At 43.3% G+C, this 19,920-nt stretch overlaps 1 protein-coding gene across 1 annotated transcript; it reads right to left on the bottom strand.

Annotated features, from left to right (window-relative positions):
* Positions 1-1,512: 1,512 nt before the first annotated feature.
* On the bottom strand, positions 1,513-18,065 carry LOC132989507 (uncharacterized). Its single transcript, XM_061057192.1, has 25 exons — positions 17,928-18,065; positions 17,180-17,325; positions 16,738-16,906; positions 14,108-15,720; positions 13,770-13,916; positions 13,027-13,125; positions 11,094-11,316; positions 10,882-10,941; positions 10,077-10,177; positions 9,210-9,335; positions 8,973-9,080; positions 8,609-8,750; positions 7,561-8,022; positions 6,595-6,639; positions 6,405-6,484; positions 6,205-6,317; positions 5,937-6,120; positions 5,457-5,541; positions 4,220-4,365; positions 3,996-4,086; positions 3,499-3,647; positions 3,208-3,293; positions 2,363-2,432; positions 2,120-2,241; positions 1,513-1,898 (listed from the first exon to the last, which is right to left on the bottom strand). Exons 1-25 carry the CDS (start codon positions 18,052-18,054, stop codon positions 1,679-1,681), a joined length of 4,914 nt encoding a protein of 1,637 aa, XP_060913175.1. The 5' UTR covers positions 18,055-18,065; the 3' UTR covers positions 1,513-1,678.
* Between the last annotated feature and the right edge of the window lie 1,855 nt (positions 18,066-19,920).

Genomic DNA, 19,920 nt, shown 5'->3' with positions numbered 1-19,920 from the left:
AAATAATTTATATAATGAAAATCAATATAGATGGCCATATTTACATGAATACAAATATCTGGAATGGTACAGAGAATAAAACTACAGATGTCAACTTTTAAAAATGCTGCCAATAAGTCTCCAAAACCAAAACTCTGCGTTAAAAAGAAAAGCAGATATAATTGTGTCCTTAAAAGAAAGTTTGTTAGTGAAAAACCTCGACATGTAGGAATTTCAAAAATCAGAGAAAAAACGAGTCGATTGATCAAGTTATTCTTCTTTTATTCGTCCTCAGTGACAATCACTCGGCCGATGAAGTTACTCAGAACAGTCTATGTTCAAATATGTACACGTAAAAAATACTAAGTGTTCCTCTTTAACATACAGTACAGATGATACAGACCCCTCCATGGTTACAGACTGAACTCTGTCAACCGTTACCCTCGAGTCGATGTGCAAAAACACTCTACAAGTCAGCCACAAAAACCTCAAAATAAAACACAAATGAGGGAAACAATCGTCAAGTCGGTACAAAACACCTGTACTCCGTTATATTCTCACACATTATATTTAGTCAATTACCTCAGAGGTCATGCATTATTCCTCAACACTTTACAAAAAACATTTCACTCAGTCGTCATTAACAACAACGTCGACTTCAGTCAAATGGTCAAATTAAAGATGGCAGCTTAGTAAGGCATTGTCAGATTTTAAATTCCCTTGACAATTAAGTTGAGTATCAAACACTTCAAGAACAATATGTTAACGGGATCTTCCTCGTCACAGAGATTCTTAACGATCCGCTTCAGGACACAAGAAATGACTCCGTTTGTGACCGATGAACACGTTAAAGGTCACATATTCTCCTCCTCTTTAAATAAGTCCACAAAACATGTCTACAAACATGATTAAATATCCGTTAAGCAGTGACAGCATTCGATTCAACATGATTCACACTCACCTATATTAAAAACTGTGTCCTATAAAAGTATTTTTTATTATTATTTGTTTCTATGTACTCCGTAGTAGATGTGTCACCTTTAGAAATAAACCCAACATTCCTGTGAAATATTTACTAAAAAAAAAAACTTACTTATGAAAGCAGGTGATTTGATGTTACAGCAGAATTAAGCTTTAGTAGTGATCATACTCGTTTCTGCTTGCAGGAATGTTCTTTACCATTCATCATTATTTGATACTGTGAATATATTCAATAACTTGTAGCGCTGATATAAAGACAAAATCTGTCATGATAATGTCAGACTTTTGATTTTTATGCCGTGTCCATCCGCCTGTGACCTCGGGAGAACTTCCTGCTGTGAGGTGCATGTGATGAAACAAGCAACTCAGGAAGACTTGAGGGAGCAGCCTGTCCTGATTTTTTTTTTTTTTTTTTTTAAAAAGGAGTGCATGAGTGAAAAAGGCTTTAAGAGACTCAAGTTCAGAGTGCAAATGAACATGTGGCTTTAAACCTGTAAGCATGTCTGTGAGCTAAAAGTAAGAGGACTTAATGTTGTTTTAAAAAGTTTGTGATGAGTAAAAAAAACCACACACACACACACACACACACACACACACACACACACACACACACACACACACACACACACACACACACACACACACACACACACACACACACACACACACACACACACACACACACACACACACACACACACACACACACACACACACTTCATCTCAGCTGCTGCAGTTCTGGAGAGGATGGGGAGGGGGAGGGGGAGGAGTTGGAGGATGTGGTTATGGGAGGCAGCTCCTTACAGGCAAAATAGTCCTTCAAAGGAGCAAAGAGGTGACGGATGACGGGCACGCTCCACGCCTTCCCCAGCACCTTCTGCCTCTGCAGTCGGTTCATGTCCCTCACATCGGTGTAATGTTTTGGAAAACCAAAGATTCTGGGGATCGACAAGGGAGGAAGATAAGTGTTAGCAGAATTAATGTCATGTAGAGAAATGCTACACAATAAAAACATAAATAAAAAATAACAGGTAAAAAAGAAAAGTGTCAAGCCGTACAACTAGAACTCTAAAACGACCTTATTCTGTACATCCTCTTTGCACGCCAGCAATCACACTTTTTTATACACACACTTTAAGGTAAGTATTAAGGGGCATACTTCTCGAGCTCTGTGATCCAGAGGTTGTCCTCCCGGCCGTTATAGAGGACGGGCAGCAGAGAGACGTCTTTGCCCTGCTTCAGAGAGTTTCTGTTGGTGGTGATCGTCCTCACCTTCGTGACCTGAGAGAAAAACAACATTTATACTTCAGTGAAGATGTTAAGCATCATTTGTTTGGAGAGAAACTAAACAGTAAGAACACATCAAAAAGAAGAGAGACTGCAGCAGGTTAAAGTCACTGACCCGGGCCTCTCTGCCGATCTCCAGACAGTCCTGCAGAGTCAGCTTGTCACTTTGGGACGCTATGATCGGCCTGCAAAAAAAAGAAGAAGCATGCAAACTTTATTTATATGAAAACAAACATATAGAATATAAAGAAACACAAAAGAGGGGAGACAACACATGAAAGAAAGAAGAAAGCGTTCAAATGCTAAATTATTCATCACAGACAGCTGATCCTTCAAACCACTGAAGCCGTTTTCACATCTGCACTCCTGAAAATATCTGGATCATTTCAGGAGGACTGCTCCGGAGAGTCTCCTGACCTGGCTGTTCTCATATACACCTCACAGCGGGAGACTTTCCCTGTCAGACAGGAGGGGGAGGAGCCTTCACACTTTCTGAGAGTGTGAAGGCTCTGTAAGAGGGTTAACCAATCATCCTGCAGGTAAGAAGCCACAGGACGGATTCGGACCCAGACCACCGGCTTGGGGGACTATAGCCTCCGTACATGGGCGTCCCATCCTTCCATTTTTTAAAAAGGACGAATAAAGTGTCTGTTAAGATTTCTACTTACCGGTACTCACTTAAACTTCGATATATCAGAGGTGAGATTCTCTGGCCGAGCCCGGTCCAAAGCCGGGTCGGGTCATGTCTTTACAAATCTGCTGTTTTCTTTTATAATATAAGCTTCTGTGTTGCAATCCTTAAGATCTCATTTCAGATTTCAGCAGTTTAATTACGACAGCCGACTTATTAAAGTCTGGATTCTTTTGGGCCCGATCTGAGCTTGACAAATCTATTGCTCCAGTCAAAGATCAAATCTGTAAAGACTTATTTAACAACTTTTATTCATCATTAGTTCTCACCTGCTCATCCCGGGGATGTTCCCCCAGAAGCAACGCGCTCTGTGTGCAGGGCTGACATTGACCGCGTCCACCAGCACCGGGTTAGACTGTTGAAGGATCAGACATGAACAACAGTCAGCTCGCTGTGTTACGCACTTTAAGAACAGGTTGAGGAAAAAACTGCAGAACTAAGAGAGAAGGACGAGGCAGGAAGAAAACCAGTGAGGCAGAGTGAAAGAGGAGAAACAGAGGAGGAGAGAAGAAGAGTTCGAGCGTTAAAGCGGCTGCTGAGATCCAGTAAAAGGTTCAGACCTCGAGGAAGCGGCAGATGTTGACTTTGTCGTGGGTGTTCATGAATACAACATTTTCAAATAGCCAGAAGAACGGCCTGGGGTCTTCCTCTTTGGGCTTCAGCAGCTGGAGGATTCGGTAGAACTCGAAGAACAGTCTGCCGGTGCCCTCTGCAGGAGAGAAAGGGGAATTACAGCAGAGCAGAAAAAGGTGCATGCTCTCTGAAGATGGACTTTGGAACACACCGCCAACTTTCTAGATGAGAAAACTAGTATTAAAAGTGTCTCTTACACAACAGATTTTACAGTAATTTAAACTTTAATTTACGCTGCATTTATCTGTTGACGTTTTCCTTTTTTTTTTTTAAATTGGAGAAAGAAAAATATTGCAGTCAGATTTTTTCCCCCCAAAATCATTCAGCCCTCAGTGGAAGCAGCGTCTGTCTACATGTAATGAAACTCCTTTTATCGCTCTGATAATTTCTCTAAAGCAAACATTTGTGGACGACAGATTCATACCGTAAAGTCCTTTTCTGTACGGGTTGACGATGGAGAGGTCGTTGCAGGGGCTGCCACCGATCAGCATGTCGAAAGGGCCCCACTTCTCGAGCTGGATCGATAAAACAGAACAAATTGAGCCGAGCGTCAGGTCAGAGACTTCATTCTTTCTGTGCTGCATCTTCAAACATTAACGTTGTTCACTGTCCGTACAGAAGTGAAGTAAGCAGCTTGCGTGAACATACGTGTTTCTCGCTGATGAAGCGGGCGTCTCCCACGTGGACGATCTTCCTGTCATGGTTGACCTCCGCCACTGCTAATGAGTCCTCGCAGATCTCTGAGGCGACATACTTCTCTACTTGGAAGCCGAGCTCTTGCAGCACAAAGTAGCCTAGAAGAAGTGACCACAGACACGTTCACATAATGCAGGACCTCAGATAAAGGTTTCATATGTTTTTTATTTGTAAGAGAGCAGAAAAAGTCTTCCATCCTTTCGTCGATGTTTCAAAATTCAGGACTCGCAAAGAAAGGAGGATGGATACTCTGAGAGCTTCTAACCGCCAATTTCCACAGACAAACTTTCTTTAACAATGACGGAAAAATCTGAAGGCTGTCTGTCATTTTGACGGATTAGTATCACCAGGTGTCCACCACTCCTTCCTAACTCACACAGCGCTGTCATTAACCGCATGTAAAGCACCTGCAGTAGACCTCCCAGTCCAGTTGGGGGCGAGTGTGCATAATTAGTTAGTAATTGTTTTCTTCTGTAGGCTTTCTGACCTCACGTGCAAGACATCGCTGTCTAGCGTCAGTGTTGCAAGGATGGCGACTTTCTCGCTAAATCTGGCGCCTTTTTATGTGAAAAGCTACTAGCGACAAATCTAGCGACTTTTTCTGGTGTTTTGGAGACTCTAAACACCATCTAACGTGAAAGCACGTATCGCTCTGAAGTTACTGTCCTCAACGAGCAGCGGGTGCTGCCGTGAGCCCCTCCCCCGTCCCAAAGCACTCACAGGCGGTCAGTCTCACAGTAGCCTCGCGCTGCAGTCAGAGCAGAGAGGAGTCTAACGGCTGGTTGCTTTCATAGCATGGATATAGCTGGTCCCTAGGGGCCCCTGAGCACATGCCCGGATTACCCGTATGGTGGATCCAGGGTTGAGTATGTGGACATTGGCAGTAAGAGACTCCAGACACTTGAAAACCAACCCAAAAAACTACAAGTCTCTTTTATGTTTTTGTTAGGTAACAGAAAAGTTCAAAGTTTGGCCAGGCCTTGCTCGAAAAAGAGGTCATTTGATCTCAAGCAATTCTTGCCTGGTAAAATAAAGGTAAAATAAATAAAATAATAATAATAAAAAAAAATTAGGGATTTAAAATAAAAAAGGGAAAAAAGTCATTAAACACCCAGCTCTTTTAGTACAACAGTAAAGAAATGTTTACAGTTTGTGTCTTAAGAAACAGGAAACAGGTCTGTGCACTCACCTGTTGCTATGCCATCGAACAGCGACAGAACTCGAATCGGTCTGCGACAGTCGGCGGGGATAGACGGGTAAACGCGGTGAGGCTCCTGCAAAAACAAAAGTCAGAACAAAGAGTTTTACTGTCGTAGCCTCCACACATGAATCAGAATCAGAAATACGTTAGTAATCCCTGGGGGAAATTTGTTTGCTACAGTTGCTCATAACACCAAAAATCAGTATGGGGGGCCCGACAGAACCGCTAGGCCACCCGGCGCCCGTAGAGAAGCCATTAATAACAAAAAATATCTGGCAGGTTAATTTAAAGAGGGAAAATGACGTCACAGCTCTGAAAGAAAAAAGTAATTTAACCCTTCTTCTACTGCTTAGATGCAAAGTATGTTTTAATAATCATTTTCTTCAGATGCAGCCGGACGTTAAATGTGTTCCATACTTGGAAATATTTTCAGGTTTGGTAAATATGAGGATCTGTTGGGACACTCACAAATGCCATGGCGCTGTTGTTGGCGAATAACTCCTGCACACGGATGCTCCAGTCCTCTCGGGGGATCAGAGCACCGTGGGGTTTGCGAGGCAGACACAGGTAACAGATCCACGGGTCCTTTTCCTTCAGCTCGTCGAACGTCCCGGGGCCGACGAGGATGTTCAGACAGTCGGTGCAGTAAGACCTGCGAAGAGGAGGAGAGACGATGAGAGGAAGGGGAAACGTGGAGATGATTGAATGGAGATGAATCAGGTGAAGACACACCGACCTGCTGCAGCTGTTGTTACCACACAGAATGACCTCCAGTCCATAGCAGCAGATGGTGCAGTACGACTGATACCCGTCTTCATCATAACGGTACAGAGTCTCTGTTAAGTTGTTCTGCAGGAACGCAGACAGCAGTTAGAGACTTGTACAGCACGTTTGCTGCTGCTGGTTGTTAAAATAAAAAAGTGGATGATCTCTTACTTTACACTTGGAGCAGAGGCTGCCTTGGAACAGAGGATGGGATATCTCCACGTCTTTAGTGGTGCAACACAAACAAAAGCCTGCAGACACGACAACACAGACAGACGCTTATTTATATGTGGAATCAAAAGATGGGAGTTATTTTTAATAATCACAGGTAGAGAGGAATGAAAGGATATAGAAATGAGACCTTCGATGTCCTGGTTCAATTTCATGATTTCCTGAATGGTCGACTCTGCAAGAAAGAAAAAACAAAAACACGGCCGGTCGCTTTAGAAGTTCTGCTCGGCTAATATTTGTAACAGCTTTATTTTTGACGTCAACATCCACACATGACTTCAATAGAACATGTTGCATTGCACAAAAGTTACAGGGGCATAAATATCACGGCTTAATAATAGAGCGCCACAGGAATGAGTCCTAAAACCAGGAAGTAAGTTAGCATTTGAGCGCCATGGGGTCTAACGTCTAAAAGTCAACGGGGATTTTGAATGTGTTTGTGGTTAGACGCCTGAAATAAGGTCTGTGGTTAACACAAGCTGAAGAGATGTTGGTGTTTTGTTAGACCACATAAACTACGTTAGGTAATACCTCCACTTGTGAAGTTTGAAGTTTTTACTCGTCTTTAAAAAGGCGGTTGCTAACAAGTGGCTAAATGTGACTACAGCGGTCGTCGGGGACATTAAACGTCATCACGCCGGACACAGAGGGCGGGAACTCTCTCACTAGTCGGAGATGTCTCCTGTAGGTTTAATCTTTAGGTTAAGGTGAATATTATGTTAGTAAACTATTTATTAAGCGACGTGGATTAGTTTATCGGAGATCGTCTGAAGCGTAACGCTAGTGACGTCACAATCATCCGACCGTGGTGTAGTTAGCTTGTAGCATAACGTTAGCTTTTTACGTCTGTCGGCCGCATTAACGCTTCAAACATCATAAAAATGGCGTTCATCTGTGAAGATTATCCTGCTGAACAAAACGCCTACGCTTCAGAAACGTGTGTTTAACACAGAGATTATTTTCTGCAATGATCCAAAATCCAATGAAAACATCCCAGAGGAGGATTCTGGTTAGACGCCATGACGATGCTACTTCCTGGTTGGCCTACAAAAATACGTCATACGGTTTGTTCTCTGTTCATAATTCAAAGCTGTACCTCTGAACTTCTGGTCCGGCTGCGTGTAGACGCTGGTCGTTCGGTCCACCTTGTTGCACGTTTTGGTGAGCGTCCTCTTCTTGTTGGGCACAAAGTCCGGTGACATGTTGGTATCTAACCCATCCAACAGGCTGATTTTCTTCTGTTGGACCTTCCCTCCTCGTCCCCAGCCGCCCCGTTGCGCTGATAATTCTCCTCTGGATTTCTTCTTCTTCTTCAGGACTCCTTTAGCGCCCTGTCCTGCAGAATCTAATTCTTCTTCCCCCGCAGTTTTACTCCCTCCGCCGGTGCGTTTGTGGGCGGACGTGGAGGATCTGTTATTGTCTTTTTTGAGCTCCGGGGTGTTGCCGCTCTTGCTGCTCATCGAGGAGGACAACGACTTGACCGAGTTATCAGAAGCACTCGCTTTCAGGAAGAGTTTCTTCTTCACCTTTGGATTGTGGTTCATCTTCTTAGTTTCACCTAAACGGGAACACAACATACGAGTGACCATCAGATATTTCAAACAACAGCCGAGAAGAGTCAACTCAAAATCAATCAATGGTTACCTAGCATAGTCGTGACATCATCACCTTTACACATTCCTCTCAGCGTCTAAACATCCTTCTAACCTCGATTACCTGAAGCAAAGATGATTTAAACTTACCGTGTCTTTGTGCTGAAAGCTGCTTAGAGAATAATCATGAAAGAGGCGGAGACTACAGAGGGACTAAAGTGAAACAGGAAGTTTCCATTGACTCAAAACCTCCATTTCCTTTTATATCCTGCTGCGTTCTCACATTTAGCTCACTCGGACTTTCTGCAGAATAAATACGAGGAGGCTGGAGGAAATACTCTGGATAAAGTCTGAGAGAAACATTCAGCCGTTTGTGTATTCTAAAAATGTGAAAGCTCTACTATTAGTAACTTTATAATGCCTTCTTAAAGATGTATAAAAAGATGTTAAATCGCTCTTCTGTGATTAACTGCACGTCAGGGGTATAACTATAGGAAATAATATTTTGTCAAAGTCTGACAGCATGAACGCTCTTAAATCAGATGTACTCACCGTTTGTGGCACCAGCTGGTTTGAATCCGTCCGGCCCCGCGGGAAGAAATCCTCCAAAGGCCCAGTCCATCATGTGTTTCAGCTGCTCGTCTTTGTCCGCGACATCAGCAGAGAACCGTTTCTTACAACGCAGAGCTGCCTCCTTTAACACACAGAGAGACAATGCATCACACAGAACTTTTTAAGGAGGAGCGGATTTGATCCTGGATATATTTAATATAAAAATGTAATTAAAAGTCTTTAAGACGGGATTCAAGATGAAGAACGCTACTCCTTGTTGGTGCATAGAGGTTAAAATCACACGTGTGATCCTGGCAGGTAAAATGACAACTAAGTCAGAAAACGCAGAGACAGACGCACTGACCTGCAGCGACATGAAGATGGCCTCTCTGTAGGTGATGAAGACGGCAAAGGAGTTGGAGCAGAAGTGCTTAGCGAAGGCACCGAATGGTTTCAGATCCTTTACACTGACCTGGAATCAGAGCAGAGAACGGAAATCAATTACAAACACAGGACTTTGAATTTGATTTTAGGGTGTCAAACGCCTAACTCAACAACATCTAACACTGTTAACGTCCTGGTGCTCCTCGATCTGACTCACCTGAGTGGACATACTCTGTCCGTACCACCACACCATCCTCTTCCCTGGAGGTTGAATCTCTTCGGAGGCTACGATGATGGCGGGCCAGGTGGAGAAACCGTCCACCACACCCCACACCAGAATTCCCTAAACAACACAAACACAAGAGGTTACACCGTGACTACCGACCGTTTCTGAGTGTGATCTCACACAGCAAGAGAACAGTTAAAAAAAAACATTTAGAGGAGATGACATTTGAAGGTTATAAACATCAACTGAGTGACGTCCCCCGTCTGTTCCTGCAGGGGGCGCTGGAGTCCCATCGATGGCGGTCTCCATGCTGGAAATGCTGTCTCAGTCTAACTTTCAGTCAACCTAACGACAGGCTGAGAGCTGGAGCTGAGGCGGGTTTTAAACCTCCTGACAAACCGTTACACCGCGCCCACCTGTATGTACGTCTTCCTTCCTGTTCTTAAAATGTTTGTTTATAAATTTGCGTCACAGTTTCCCAGTCTGAAAAAAACACAGTCTGTTTTTTGGGGGAACTCTGATATAAAATTAGGAGAATGTTTTAAGAACTTTCAAGGACATTTAGCTTTTTCTGTCATTTTCCATCTGTCTGCCATGACTGGAAATTGTTCATCTGTTTTCTAACTAACCACTAGACTACTGCCCCCCCGCCGATGGATGTATTTTAACCTGTTATTTTTGTTTAATGTATTTCTTTATATGCTCTCTTCTTACTGATGTATGTCTGGTGGTGTTTTATAAAATAACCGCCTTACATTTCTGTAGTACCTTCTCGTCTGCGAGGACGACGTGATGTTTACAGGAAAATAATAATCTTATTTTTCGGTAATAAGTGATTAGTACTACCTGAACACTTACCACATATTTTGCTGGATCAGAGGAGTTGATTTTGGAAACCACGTTGTCGTCGTCTTCCTCGCTCACGATGTAAACCGTCTCGGCCACTGGCGTCCTCTGACCTGCAGAGACAATCAGCTGTTTAATCTGCTGTTCTTTAAACTCGGATTATTTCAGGTTCTCAGAACATCACGACTCAAACATTTTCATGCTGCTGTTAAAAGTATTTACAGATTCAATTCAGCCACCAGACATTTTGATATTGAATGTATGAGTGAGGGTTAATAACGTGGAGACAGTTGACCTCTTTTTGCATTTCATGTACAATAAACGCAAATATCGTTTGTCACTATTTTCCAAGATTATAAACAATACTTCACATTTCTTACTTTCTTCCTCGGCCGGTGTGTTCGGACGTATTTCGGATTCTCCTCTGACGTCAACTTCAAAACAGGAAAAAGAAAACAAGCATGTTTATTATTATCACCACTCCTGCTTGTGTTTTGATGGACAGATTCACCGCACAGTGGAGGGAAAATATCGTCCTTTTTGAGTGTGCAACAGCCCGCCACTAACACGTTAGTCTTGTCTGATCTCTTCCATGAAATATGACACCATTTTTAAAATTATAATCGACCTGTTTGAGTTCATCATCGCCTCTTCTTGGAAAAAAAGGTCGGTGAGGAACCTTCATCTTATTTTCATGAATAAAACTCTGAATCCGTCTTCTAGCGAGGTGGGCTAAATGACTCATCAACTAGGGGGGGGGAAACGGACCCTTCGTCTTTGCTTTACGAGATAAATAACCATCATACACATCTCTTACCTTCTGACTCCGCCCCTCTTTTGGTGGGCCACTTCTCAAAGTCTTCTACGACGACCACATCTGATAAACGGAGGAAACAGACATTCAGGTTATACTGTGATAACTGTGGGCTCGACGGCTCGTCTTCTAGTCAAAACGTCAGAGCATGAAGCGGGGACAGAAACATGTAACTGTCAGGACGGCAGCGTGAATCTGTCGCACGCTCGTCTTACCGGAGGAGTTGTCCGTGTGGCCGGAGTCCTCTGCGTGATGTTTGACAGGAATCTCCAGGACCGGTTTGGTCTGAGAACTCTCGCCCTCCTCCGATGAAGATTCTCCGTCACCTTTTTCTTTTTTCTTCCGGTCGCCATTACCCGCGTGACTGTATCGCCTTCTGCGGGCGCGGGGTCGTCCTGCACTCCTGCGTGGTTCACGTGGCGCTCTATTGACGACGACCTTAAGACCGGCGCAAAACACACAAGTTATTCAAACTCACAACATATCGACAGAGGAAATGAAGGATCACAACAAATCCCACCTGTCGCTCCTTTCCTGCATGTCATTCCCACTCTCTCTCGCTCCCTGATTTCCAGCTCTATGTCGATCTATCACCAAGAAACAAGCCATGTCTTTCCTTGGAATGTGCTCTTACTGTCGACAGTTCATTCCAAACTTCTCAGTTCTTGAACGTCCCTTACGAGACATCGCGCATGCTAACGGTTTGACTGCTTCGGGTACCCTTCAATGGACTGATAAGCGCAGTAACATCCTTTGAAACGTTGGAAAAAGACCTACAGTCCATTCCCACACTGGGTGTTCCTAACCCTGCTAAACCTTTCGTTCAATGTGTGGACGAGCGAGAAGGTTGTATGATGTCGGCCTTGCTACAGAAACGTGACGCTCACCTTAAACCTTAAACTTTTCTTGCACCCTTGACCCAGTGGCTAGAGCTCTTCCTCTCTGCCTGTGTGCTGTGGCCGCTGCTGAACGTGCTGTTGTGGATTATTCAGACCTAACCCTCCTTGTTCCTCATGCAGTTTCAGCGATACTGGCGGAACAGAAACTTCCAGCACGTGTATATAAGCATGTATAACCCCGAGCATATTGTGATTACTTGGAGCTTTCCTTCAGACTGTATTGACACTCTGGAGCTTTGTTCCTTCTACTTGCAAGAAGAATTAAACTAAACAAAGACACTGATTGACTCATGATCCTTTCTTTTTGCATTGTTAACAGAAATTTCCAGCACACTATCCACTGTCCTATCTCTCTAATAAAGGCACAAAAAGCCCAAAAATAAATCTTTAAAAAAAAAAAAATAACTTGAATTAAAAGCCGTGCTTTTATTTTGAAAAGGCACCGTTACAGAAATACTTTACTTACCGTAAAATCGGTGGTGTAAGACGCACTTTTAATACCGATTATTTCATTAAAGGCTCAATATGTGATTTTTCAGACTATAATATAAATCCAGTATATCCTCTGAAAATAACTCTGTGAGTCATGACTGTCTACAATGGGTGTAACACCCGAGTCCCACTGTCTGTGATGTTTTCAGAGTTTTCAGAGTCCTATCTTCACTTTGTTTACATCGCCTGGACGGCCGGCTGACTCCTCCCCTCACGTATAAAAGTTGTTTAATTGAGGGACTAGAGAAAAGAAGAATAACATACTGTACTCACTGCTTAACTGTGTTTCTAGATCACGCTCATTTCAGGTAAATTTACATGCAGTGTGAAGATACGAGCATAATAAAGATCGCTAACATTAGCATGCTAACACAACAATGCAAAACAAGTTGTTTTGGTTTCATGCTGGTGCTCAAGGGCGACATCTGCTGGATCAAAAAATCTCATAAAGCCTTTAAGAAGTTGGCTACATCCTAAACACCTGTGTGACCAATATACCAGTACAAAAAGTCAATTTAAGTCATTTGAGTTCCAGAGAAAGGGGGCAGTTTGGAGAAGGATCTGCCTGCTCCCCCCCCCCCCCCCCCCTTAGTTCTATGTAGGGGAAGAGGTTGGTGTTGGAGGCTACGGGAAGGAGAGTGACAGTGGAGGAGAGCAGACTGAGGTTTTCAAAAGATGAAAGAAAACCGGCCTTCACTGCACAGACTAACTCGGATAAGCACTAAAAACATGCTTTGAGTTTTGTCAGTACACTTACCTTAGCAAACACGGCCTCCGGCTGTAGAGAGCCCGGCAGCGCCAGGAGGGTCAGGACCAGTCTGCTCAGAATGGAGTACGGTTGGATGTAGAGCAACATCTGTACAGACGACACAGGAAAATGTTGTAATGACATTAAAGCAGTTTTTCTGCAGTTCGACCAATTCAACAACAATTTCTTTGATATGATTCTGGTAAAAATCCAACGATATCAAGGCCCGTTTTTTAAGGCTTTTCATGCCTTTATTTTGAAAGATAGGACGGAAGATAGAGTCAGAAATCAGGGAGGGAGAGAGAGAGAGAGAGAGAGAGAGAGAGAGAGTGGGAACTGACATAGGTCAAAGGTCAGACCCAAACCCGGGCCATGCAATTGGAGGAATCCATACATGCAGCGCGCAGTGTACAAATACTGTGTACGTTCTTTTTCTTAATTACCAAAACATAGACAAACTCCTGCACGATGCTTAATTGTGCAAATACATCAGCGTTGGCAGTGTACCCAAACGCTGCCAAGGAATTTGTACAATGTAGGTCGTGCAAATAAAGATTGATTGATAGAGCGACAACTTTTGGCTAAAAATATGACAGAATGTCTTAAGGTTTTGTTGAAGCTTCAGAACTTTGCGACTCTTTTCATCATTAAAAAACATACAACAGTGAATTGTTTTTAAACACACGGCATGATGGAAAAGGGGTTTATGGTCATGGTTAAATAAGTTGGTGTAGGTTGTGTTTTCAGTTTACCTTTGTCCAGCTTTGGTCTTTTCCTGGTCCACTCGTCTTCTTGTCCTCAACCATATCTATGACCCTGACGTAGTCCTTTATTAAGAGTTCATGTTCTTGAGATCCAGGCTCACACAAACCCAGATGAAGCCCAAGCTCTGACAACGCCTGCTCACGTAATGAGGGGGAAACAGATTTTAAATACATAAAGATTTTGTGGATTTCTTGTTTTGTATCATTTAGTTTCAAAAACTGTGTTGGTTCTGACATACTTATTAGAAACACTATAAGTCAAAGATACAACAAACACTGAGCTACATGCGGCTGCACTTTAGTATAACAGAAAAACATCTTCTTACTTTGGGATCTTCTAGGTGTTTCAGCATGATGCTGATGTTCCTCAGTGCCATGTCTCCAAGCTGCTTGGGAAGACTCTCCACTAAACTCTCCAGAGCGACTTTGTAGAAAGTCGCTGCATTTCTCAGGAACTCCTTCCTCTCCTGCTCCCCGAGATCCACGACCGCAGTGGCCCACAGGAACTCCCTGGCCTGAGGTCCTACGTCGAGCTTCGACGAGGGGAGCTGCTTCTTTTCATCATTGAGAAGTTGCAGGTCTCGACCCCTGAGGAAGTCCTGTCTCGCAGACGGCTCCAGGAGACTGGATGTGTAGGTGCTAACAATCACGGCGGCGAACTGGAGCTGAGTAGCCACATCCGCTTTGTCCTGTTGTCGCATGTTGTGCAGAGCTAGCAGGGGCTGCAAGGCACTTGAAATAAACAGAAAGTGCAGCTTGACTTTATGATCCATGAGTTGGTTTCGGATCTGGCGAGCATCCTCTGATTGCCCCGCTGACTTAAAATAATCCACTAAAGCCCTCCACTTCTCTACCATCCTCTTCACAGAGTTGATGATAAACATAAACTGTTCAGAGATATTAAGGGACGGGTTATAAGCCCCTGCAAATATCTGGTTCAGAGTCTGATTTGAAGGGCAAGTGGAGTGGTGATGATGGATGACTTTAACCAGGTCAACCGCAGGACTAAAGGAAGCCAAAAGTGCAGCCTCGCAGGCTCTTTCAACCATCCCAGACAGGCCGCAGAGTGATAAAAACTTACTGTTGATAGTTTGGAGCTTGGACACAAACACTTGGCTCAGCTTTGGATTTGGAGTGTTACAATAAAACATGGCGAGGTAGTCAATAGGAAGGCCACTTTTCTCTAAGGAATCAAGCAGAAGGCGTGCGTCAGTGTTTCCAGTTTCTTTGCCTGTGACAGTTTCCGTCGTCGCTGGAGGATCAACGCTCATTTCTCCGGTTTCTTTGCCTGAGAGCGACTCGGTGTTCTTGTCCGTTGGGGTATCAACGCTCAGTTGTCCAGTTTCTTTGCCCGGGACAGGCTCGGTGTCCGTGTTCGCTGGGGTGTCCACACTCATCTGCAGAGTGAACAGCGGCCTCACAACGCTGACCTCTAAGTTCTGGTCAAAGTAGCCAATCAGAACGACACTTGTGGTCTGTCCTTCGCCCAGCTCCACCCCCATGTACAGGTAAAGGCAGTATGGAGTATGATAGCAGGCCTGGATGATGTCTGAGGGGTGTGTTGCACTCAACATGGCACGGTGAGTTTTTGCTTTAATGTTGGAGTCCTCACAGTACCTCCGGACGAAACACAGCAAAGTATCTCTACTCGGAAAACTAGTCCCTTGATTTCCACTGACCACCGCTGCTGCTTGCTCCCCACTGTTTACGTCCTGCGGCTGTGCACAATCTCCATCCACAGTCGTCTCCATTTTCTCTGCTTCCAGCTCTGTCGTCACACCCAAGACGTCGTCCTCGTCTGATATCAACACAATCACATCGTCATTCTTGTTCAAACCCTCCTTCGATTTTTCTTTACTTTGGACTTCCGCTGTTTTGGCATCTTGAGATTTCTTCATATTCACCCTTGACGTCTGGAGAGGCATCCTGGAAGCTTGACCTTCAAAAAAAAGAAAGTAAAAAAGACAATTAGCATGCTGAAATGTAAGACATGGAGCAGGTAATACACTGGCTTCATACTCCTTTTAGATTTTGAGATATTGATCCATGTCACATAAATCAGGAATGTGAAACACAAACCCACCCATGTCACAAAAACAAGCAAAGATGACGTAGAAAAAGGACAAAACTAATGTTTTAGTGTAATGGTCATCTTTTTGTTATTATTTTTCTCACACCGTGTCCTAACAGCACAGTGAGTGTCGCCCATGATCACACGCTGACTGTCCACACTGAATCCATTTCTTAGCTCTGTGAATTTTGTGGTTCCTCTTCAACCAGTATAACATCTAGTGCTTTTATTTTGAAGGTGGACACACACATATGTGTAGTGCTTTGTATTGAAAAGCTGTTGACTCATAACACAACAATCAGAGGATCGTCAATAAAGGGCTCAATGTGAGATGGAAAAAGGTTTTTGTCTGGTGTTGTTGACACAAGTCAAAGTTCAACTTTTCAATCATGTGTGGATATTATTTATGCACTATTATCTTCACTTTATAAAACAAGCTAACGAGCTCTGCTGAGTGAGAAAGTCCCCCTCCTTCCTCGTCCGTCTAAGTGAGCCACAGAGCGGGAAATAGAAATGGGACGGGGTAGAAATGGTAGAAATGGCGCGCAGCGTCACGCTGCTACGCTAGCGGGCAGTTAGAACACTCAAATAGGAAAGAATACAATCAGGCTGATTTTGTCGCTGACGCTCGCTTGTGTTGCATGCTGTTAGGACGGGCTGTCAGACCCTTATTGCCCTTTATTAACATTAAAAATAAAAGAAAATACTTGTTATAAAAATAAACCAAACAGCTAGGTAAGAAATGTGTGTGTGTGTGTGTGTGTGTGTGTGTGTGTGTGTGTGTGTGTGTGTGTGTGTGTGTGTGTGTGTGTGTGTGTGTGTGTGTGTGTGTGTGTGTGTGTGTGTGTGTGTGTGTGTGTGTGTATGATTCATGCACAGACTCACAGTGACCGCTCCCACCTGAGTCAGCAGGAAGCAATCTCAGTCCACCTCTGGCCTTTATGGGATCGTACTCTTGGTCTGTTCGGTTCTCTTCAAAGAACTTTTTAAACCAGTGCAGGAAGGCCAGACACACCAGAGAGTTCCTCTCCACCAGCGTCTTGATGGGGATGTACTGGAGGGAGGAAAGAGGGGGGCTTTAGACTCTCCCTGCTATTAAAGTAGATAACACGTTTTAAATATCTCTAATGTATTTATTTAGCATACAACTGTGTTTGCGATATCTATTCTGTAGTTTCTTGTTGTTCAGCCAAAATGCAGTGATATCAATAATTCTACAACGCTTTAATATCTGGCAGGTTCATTGTTAAGGCTTTTACCTGTAATGAGACGATATTAAACACTTTTAGATTTCTAAGCCGTTCCCCTCTTCTGTAACAATACTCACTCTGCGCACTCCAACTTTTCTGAATGCATCCCGCAGAATACTGAAGTTGATAAGACCGTCTGCATTGTTGTAGCTTTGGAACCGGACCTTGGAGAGCTGCAGCGACTGGGGAAAGCACCAGACCATCAGCTGGCAAAATGCTGCGCCTGGAAATCACACAAATAAACGTTAAGAGGAACTGAGGACGTGCAGGTCTGCTGTGTAAAGTATAGAGTCCGGTTTGAACAATAAACAGTGTTTCCCACACATAGACGATACCTGGGCAGGCCGCCCAGGAATATTTTTTGCCGCTTAAGTATAGTTCCCGACATTTTTTGGTTTATCAATTAAATCACCAAACACGAGAGAGAGAGAAAAAGAGAGTGCTTAGTCCGCCATCTTGGATATGTTGAAAGAATTACACTGAGATGTCCACAGCACTTATTACTAAGTCCAGTCTTGCCACCTGGGACCCCCCCCCTGCCCCCCTCCTCCCATCTGACAGGAGATATAATGTCATGCTGTGAGGTGGTCATGTATGAATTAGCAACTCAGGAAGATTTCTGGGGCAGGTTGTCTAAAATTTTGAAGAAATTTGTGTTTTAGCAAACAGCTTATGCCGTCTTTACACTCTCGTCTCAATGGCAGCTGGTTGTCCAAGCAAATCAACCATCTGAAACTGCATGAAGAACTATAATAGCAGAACATGTGATTTATTGTTAAAGTTACTTCCCAGTACATCAAAACGACACTTTGCACGCTGACTTACCTGTGCACACCTGCTCCACTTTGGTGAACTCCGCCTTTAAAGTTGTATTGAGCCAGCTCAGCAGCTCATTACAGTTTGGTGCCCCCTGTGAACCGACGGTGTCGTTCACTGCCACAGTGACGTCCATCTCCTGAAGGGATGGACCTGCACAGACACCACAAAAACACATCCACACATAGGAGTCACACAAAGAAACACACTGACCCAGTGATACAAGCATCGATAGATTAGGACCAGAAATCACATTTCTGAATTCATCGCAATAATTTAAGATTATGTTTATTAAGATTATATGATGTTGATGTTGGATGTATTAAGAACATAAAGGGGCGCTGGTGGTGCAGTGGTTAGTGCGCGCACCCTATATATGGAAGCTGTAGTCCTCCAAGCGGGCAGCCCAGGTTCGATTCCCACCTATGGCTCCTTTCACGCATGTCTTCTCCAGTCTCTCTCTCCCTGATTTCTGACTCTATCCACTGTCCTATCTCTCCATTAAAGGTACAAAAAAGCCCAAAAATACATCTTTAAAAAAAGAAAGAACATAAAGACATGAGAGAAGTATTTTTTTTAATTAGATTGTGCGTTCACAAAATGTGGCTGACACTTCATCCAGGGTTACTGTAGTCTTCAAAATGAAATGTATGACTTTTTAAGACCTTCCTAGACCCAAACAAAGACAATGTATTGCCATTTTTGCACCACTTGGCATCTGATCTTTTCGGATTACATGTGGGACATGATGGCTTTGACTCCCATTGTCACAAAATACAAGAAATACAAGAAATGTATTTGCATTTAAAGGCTGCTCATAATGCAAATGACATGTGAAGGAGCAATTCACAAATAGAATATAAGCCTGACTAGAGGTGGTGAATCAGATAAAGAAAACCAACATTTCTCAGTCAAGATGTAAGACTTTTTAGTTATCTGCGGGTCCCTGACATCAGTTTGGGTCATTTTAAGGAGAAATGTCCAGAAAAAACATGTATCTGTAGTAGGGGTGCAGAAACGCAAAATTTTCTCTAATCGATTACTCTTCCCATTGTTAAAGCGAGTACTCGAGTAATCGTTTTGTAGTTCTTTTTTTTCTGTGATTCTTTTCCCCCACGGGAGGCCCCGCCCCCAACTATGACGCGATGCCGACTGTATCTATTGATTAATTTGAATCTTCTGGATTTTAATAATTGTTAGTAATAGGCCTTTGTATTAACGTTCAAATTAGGACATTTCTTACTTCAACAGACAACAAACCTCAAATAAAACTTCACACAGACGTATCTTATGACCGTTTTAACACTTTATTATAATTAGAGCAGTGAGTGTGGTGAGCGGACGTGCAGACATCAATGCGCACTCATCGCACGTTGAAGCTGTTTTGACACCAACATTCTGTTAACAAAGACTACAGTCTGCAGTGTAGAGCACACTTTACTCTGGTTAATAAAGTTACAATAGAACAGGTGAACTGTTTCATCTTTCTGCTCTGTGCGTAATGACACACTCGCTCAATCTCGCTCGTCCGTCCGGTATGAGCTATTTCTCCCTATAAGGTTGTTCTGTTTTGTAGTTATTAAAAGAATAATCATCTAAAATTCCAAAATATAGGAAAACATCTAGTTATGCTGCTCTGTCCTGGATGATCAAACGTCATTGGTTTGGTGGAGTAAAGCGTTAATCACAAAGTGAAAGTCCTTCTTTTTCTGTGGACTAAAGAGACAATTTGAACTGAACTTCCGTAGATCATATTGCATATTTTGTTTGTTTGGGACTTTTTGTTCATTGTGAATTCATAAAGGGGTAAATTAAAGGGATATTTTTGTTAGGGTAGCAGCGTACTGATCAACAACAGATGCGTTTCAGCACAGAGCCTTTATCAGCGCTTTGTTTGTCATCTATTTTCTTTTTGTGCTTGTGCACCTGAAGTTTTATTTCTGTTTGAGTGTGCTGCTTTTTTTCTGTTTTGAATTAGGCCTATCCTAGAAACACAATGCAA

The sequence above is a fragment of the Labrus mixtus genome, chromosome 15 (genome assembly GCF_963584025.1).
Source record: "Labrus mixtus chromosome 15, fLabMix1.1, whole genome shotgun sequence".
Taxonomy (NCBI): Eukaryota; Metazoa; Chordata; class Actinopteri; order Labriformes; family Labridae; genus Labrus; species Labrus mixtus.
The sequence above is the reverse complement of the archived record's forward strand: the minus strand, read 5'-3'. Positions and strand labels throughout refer to the sequence as shown.